Below are 4,294 nucleotides of genomic sequence, written 5' to 3'. Positions count from 1 at the left end.
CTGATTTTTGTATCTTTATCATTTATATTTTGTCTTGTCCTACTTTTAAAATTAAATACAGTCTTATAGAATAATAATTGAAAAAAGTTTATTATAAAAATTCATACTTGATGTATAAAAGGATAGATTAATAGTTTTTTTTTTTTTATCAAAAATAGAAAGACTAAAATTCGTAACCTCTCAAATAAGTATAGAAGGCCTATACCATTTAAGTCATAAATTATAACTCATTGTCTAGATTAATAGTATGTTAGTTTTTTATAATGCATTAGTATTATATAAAGTCAATACTCAATAGTCAATACTTAATAGTAACTCTGTTAGTGCTAAGAAATTTAGATATAACTAGTGTGAGATATATAATTATTAAAAGTCCAAAGTGACACATTTGGATATGGTCATGCTAGTCTTTATGTGTTAAGTAAAACTTTATCTTTTGAGTAGTTTTAGTAAAGATTGACTCAAATTTAATCATGTTTATTAGCTGCATCTCTTGCACATTTTCAAAGATATTCTTTTTCTAAGATATTATATATGTGTGTGCTATATTTCTAATATTATAATTCAAAATTATTTATTAATAATATATAAAAAATTTATTATTTTAAAAAATCTCATATTTTTTATTATATATTTAATAAAAATCATATATTAATGGGCGCACCGGTAAACATAATAGCGTTTGTAAATGCTTAAGAACTCCCAAAACTTAAACTAACATTTTGGATTAAACTAGATCCACAAAATTAGCAAATTAGTATAGAAGAAGTATTATATATAATATAACAATTGCTAAATCAGTCACTATTATAAATATTAAAAATAAATTAAAAATACATTATTTATATATAAATATATAATAACTTATTTGATAGTTGATTTTGTTAAGTACAAATAATATTTTTTTATGAGTAATGTTAGGGACCAGTAACTTTTGTGATTGGTAGCCAGCAAATAGCCATCAATGATAATTTAATAGTGTGAGATTGGTGTGAGATTTCATCCAATGACTCACATTTCTCTGCTGGTTACATGCTGGCCAAAATGCAATAAAATTGCTGGCCCTCTAGACTTTTCCATATAGAATACCTATTCTTGCTCTCCATAGACTTTTTTTTTTATATATATATAATATTCCTGTAAATGAAATGACTAATGAAAAAGAAAGCAAAGTTCCCATTCATTGTTATCGAATTCCTCTACCTATGACAATGGCATTATGATTTATGTGCACTATTATATTCCTCCCTATGTTTCTGTCTCGATGACACTACTTTTCTCAATAACTCTCCAACTTTAGTGGTTGGCTTGTTAGAAACTTTGATGCGTCACTTTCTTTTGTTCATGCTTAGTCAAACACATCGAGTACCACCAAACCACTCTCCTTAGTGTTGGAGTGAATGAAGGGTTGGTCCACAACGTGCTCCTTTTGACTTTTCTTTTTTCTTCTTCCCTCTCATCACTTTGGTTCAAATTAATGTGTCGTCCTTGTATTCCATACCACTCATGAGTTGAAACAAACAACATCAAGAATCTCAACTGAAAAGGGATACAACAAAGGTTAGTTATTAGTTTCTGTATTTTGGGTTTGCATATAAACAATTTTTTAATTTATTAACATAATGAAGTTACCCTTTTGATTTAACTTTGCCTATGTTTATTGAAAATTTAAAAAGATTTGAAGTTGTTAAGGCTGTGAATTTTGGAAGATTTTTAAATGAAAAAGATTGCATGCATTATACTATAATTTTAGTATATATTAGCTGTTACCACGTTACATTCTGCTTATTTTCTTAAAATTAATGTTTATGCACGTTCACATCTACTATTTCAGAATTCAGATACATATTCCTTGATAATAATGTCTCATGATCTCTTTTAATATGCATTATATAATGATTTTTCTTGTGTCATAACCTTACTTTTTTGCCATTTTTTATAGATATATAAGAATCGGCCAAAACTTTTTCCATTGATTTTCATTCATGGGGAAATTTGCAACTTCTGTGCCGGCGGTGGTACCTCCGCCGCCGGCTCCGGTATATCGGGTGTCCTCTAATTATGATGAGGTTTTCATGCAGCAGAGCTTGCTTTTTGATGATAGTTTACAGGTAAAACTTTGATTATTATGTTCTAGTTTTTTGTAATTTTGTCCTCTACTTGATTCCCTGTTTTTCATTGCCATTAAATTTGTTGAACTATTGATTTTGATTTGAAATATGTAACTCTTAATTAAGTAAGTGGACTCTAGAAAATATTGGAATTTCAAGCGTGAAAATCTTGTTTTAATTTTTTTAGTTAAATTGGTATTAAATAAATAGTACATATTACATAAGTTCATTTTTTCACCTATATATATATTCTCAGGATTTGAAGAATCTGAGAACACAATTATACTCAGCAGCTGAATATTTTGAGCTCTCATACAACAATGATGAGCAGAAACAGATGTGAGTTGAATTAATTAATTAATTGAGTTGGTTGGTGTGTAAGCTAATTAATTATATGGTGATGTTTTCAGAGTGATAGAAACATTGAAGGATTATGCCATCAAAGCTCTTGTGAATACGGTGGACCATTTAGGATCTGTGACATTTAAGGTCAATGATTTGTTGGATGACAAGGTTTCTCAACTTTCTCAAGCAAATCTTCGTCTTTCTTGCATTCAACAGGTATATTTCTCCTCGGAAATTTTTGCTAACTAAAGAGTAGAATTTAATTTTGATGCATTATTAGTGTAAAATCGTTTTATACAGACATCCAATCACATAAGGTCGTATTTATAAAAATAAGTACAGTTTACATTAATTAGGTGAATGGTTGTTTAAGAAAACAATTATGATTGAATAATTGTATTTTATATTAATAGTATATTAAAATTAAATTTTCAAAAAATATTTGTCAAAAACAATTAAATTTAAACTGTTTGTACTTATTATTTTTTATCTCCTTAACATTACGGGTTTCTCCGTTAATTAATAATACAGAGAATAAGGACGTGTGAAGCATTTATGGATCACGAGGGACGAACCCAACAATCATTGGTGATTAGTGCTCCAAAATATCATAAGCGTTATATTTTGCCAGGCAAGTTTGTTTATTTATTTATATCACATTTTCTTTTCCAAAACCAAAAAACTCTTTATTATTATTCATCATAATTTCAGTTGGGGAGAGCATGAATGGTGCCAGCTTGAGAAGAATGAAATATTTAGGATGCAGCCTTGATGATGAAGATGATTGGCATCACTTCAGGAATGGTATCTGTTTTCATCTCTACTCTTTTCATTCTATTTATGCTTAATTATGTTTCTAATTTGTTTTGCAATACAAAGCTGTTCGAGCTACAATAAGAGAAACGCCTTCATCCACAGTCAGGTAATTTCAAATTCAACAACATGTTAAAATATAATTAAGATCAATTAGAATTATTTAATATATCTAAATATTTATTATAGGAGATTATATCTTTATTATGACATTCTCTTAATACCTATAAATATTCTTTTATATTATATTATTCCAAACAACTTGAATACACTCAATAATATACTATCATTTCTCTAGTTTAATCTCTTATTTCTAACAATGCCATTGCTAAATTCTGAATTTCTCAAACATTTCTAGTTGCTTTTAATTTCTAAATAAAAATAGAAGACATGTTGTGACTCTTGACCATAATGTAGCAATAAAGGGCGTTCCCCTTCACCTTTACAACTTGAGAGACCCGGAGCTTTTGCATTCACTTCAAGTTCAACCTTGCCTAAAAAAGATTTAGGTACATTCATACTCATACATATCCACATTCATAATTTCACTAATATTACAATAAATCTTACTCATTGTTCACTAATACGAGCTTCTGCAGAGAAGAACTCGGTTTCACCACACAGATTTCCACTGTTACGTACTGGATCTTTCTCAAGTAGACCTACAACACCAAACAAGACAAGCAGACCAACCACTCCAAATCAAAGGAGCACAGCAACCACACCAAGTCCCTCTAGTAATGCAAAATTAAGGGTGGGTGAACTAGATATAGTGCTAATTTGGATGGGCCTTTTTAAGTGAAAAAAGTATTTTTTAAAAAAAAAATAAAAGTATTTTTATTCAATTTAAAATTTATTTAGATATATTTTTAAAAAATTATTAAAAAAATTATTTACTTTTTTTTTTAAGCTGGCAATACTTTGCTTTTATAAAAAATAAAAACAAAAGACATTTTTTATTTTTTAAAAAATTTATCTAAATATGAAAAAAATTTTGTCTGTTATAAAAATATCTTTTTTAAAAA

At 28.0% G+C, this 4,294-nt stretch overlaps 1 protein-coding gene across 1 annotated transcript in view; it reads left to right on the top strand.

Annotated features, from left to right (window-relative positions):
• Positions 1 to 1,332: 1,332 nt before the first annotated feature.
• Positions 1,333 to 4,294, top strand: part of LOC107495165 (protein ABIL2) — a 7,871-nt gene continuing 4,909 nt past the window's right edge. The window contains exons 1-9 of the mRNA XM_016116258.3: positions 1,333 to 1,560; positions 1,943 to 2,111; positions 2,368 to 2,450; positions 2,522 to 2,672; positions 2,988 to 3,087; positions 3,168 to 3,260; positions 3,336 to 3,378; positions 3,687 to 3,778; positions 3,869 to 4,023. Coding sequence (XP_015971744.1) covers positions 1,986 to 2,111; positions 2,368 to 2,450; positions 2,522 to 2,672; positions 2,988 to 3,087; positions 3,168 to 3,260; positions 3,336 to 3,378; positions 3,687 to 3,778; positions 3,869 to 4,023 — 843 coding nt within the window. The 5' untranslated portion in view covers positions 1,333 to 1,560; positions 1,943 to 1,985. The remainder of the gene's footprint in view (positions 1,561 to 1,942; positions 2,112 to 2,367; positions 2,451 to 2,521; positions 2,673 to 2,987; positions 3,088 to 3,167; positions 3,261 to 3,335; positions 3,379 to 3,686; positions 3,779 to 3,868; positions 4,024 to 4,294) is intronic.

Source organism: Arachis duranensis, chromosome 6 (genome assembly GCF_000817695.3).
Source record: "Arachis duranensis cultivar V14167 chromosome 6, aradu.V14167.gnm2.J7QH, whole genome shotgun sequence".
Classification (NCBI taxonomy): domain Eukaryota; kingdom Viridiplantae; phylum Streptophyta; class Magnoliopsida; order Fabales; family Fabaceae; genus Arachis; species Arachis duranensis.
The sequence above is the reverse complement of the archived record's forward strand: the minus strand, read 5'-3'. Positions and strand labels throughout refer to the sequence as shown.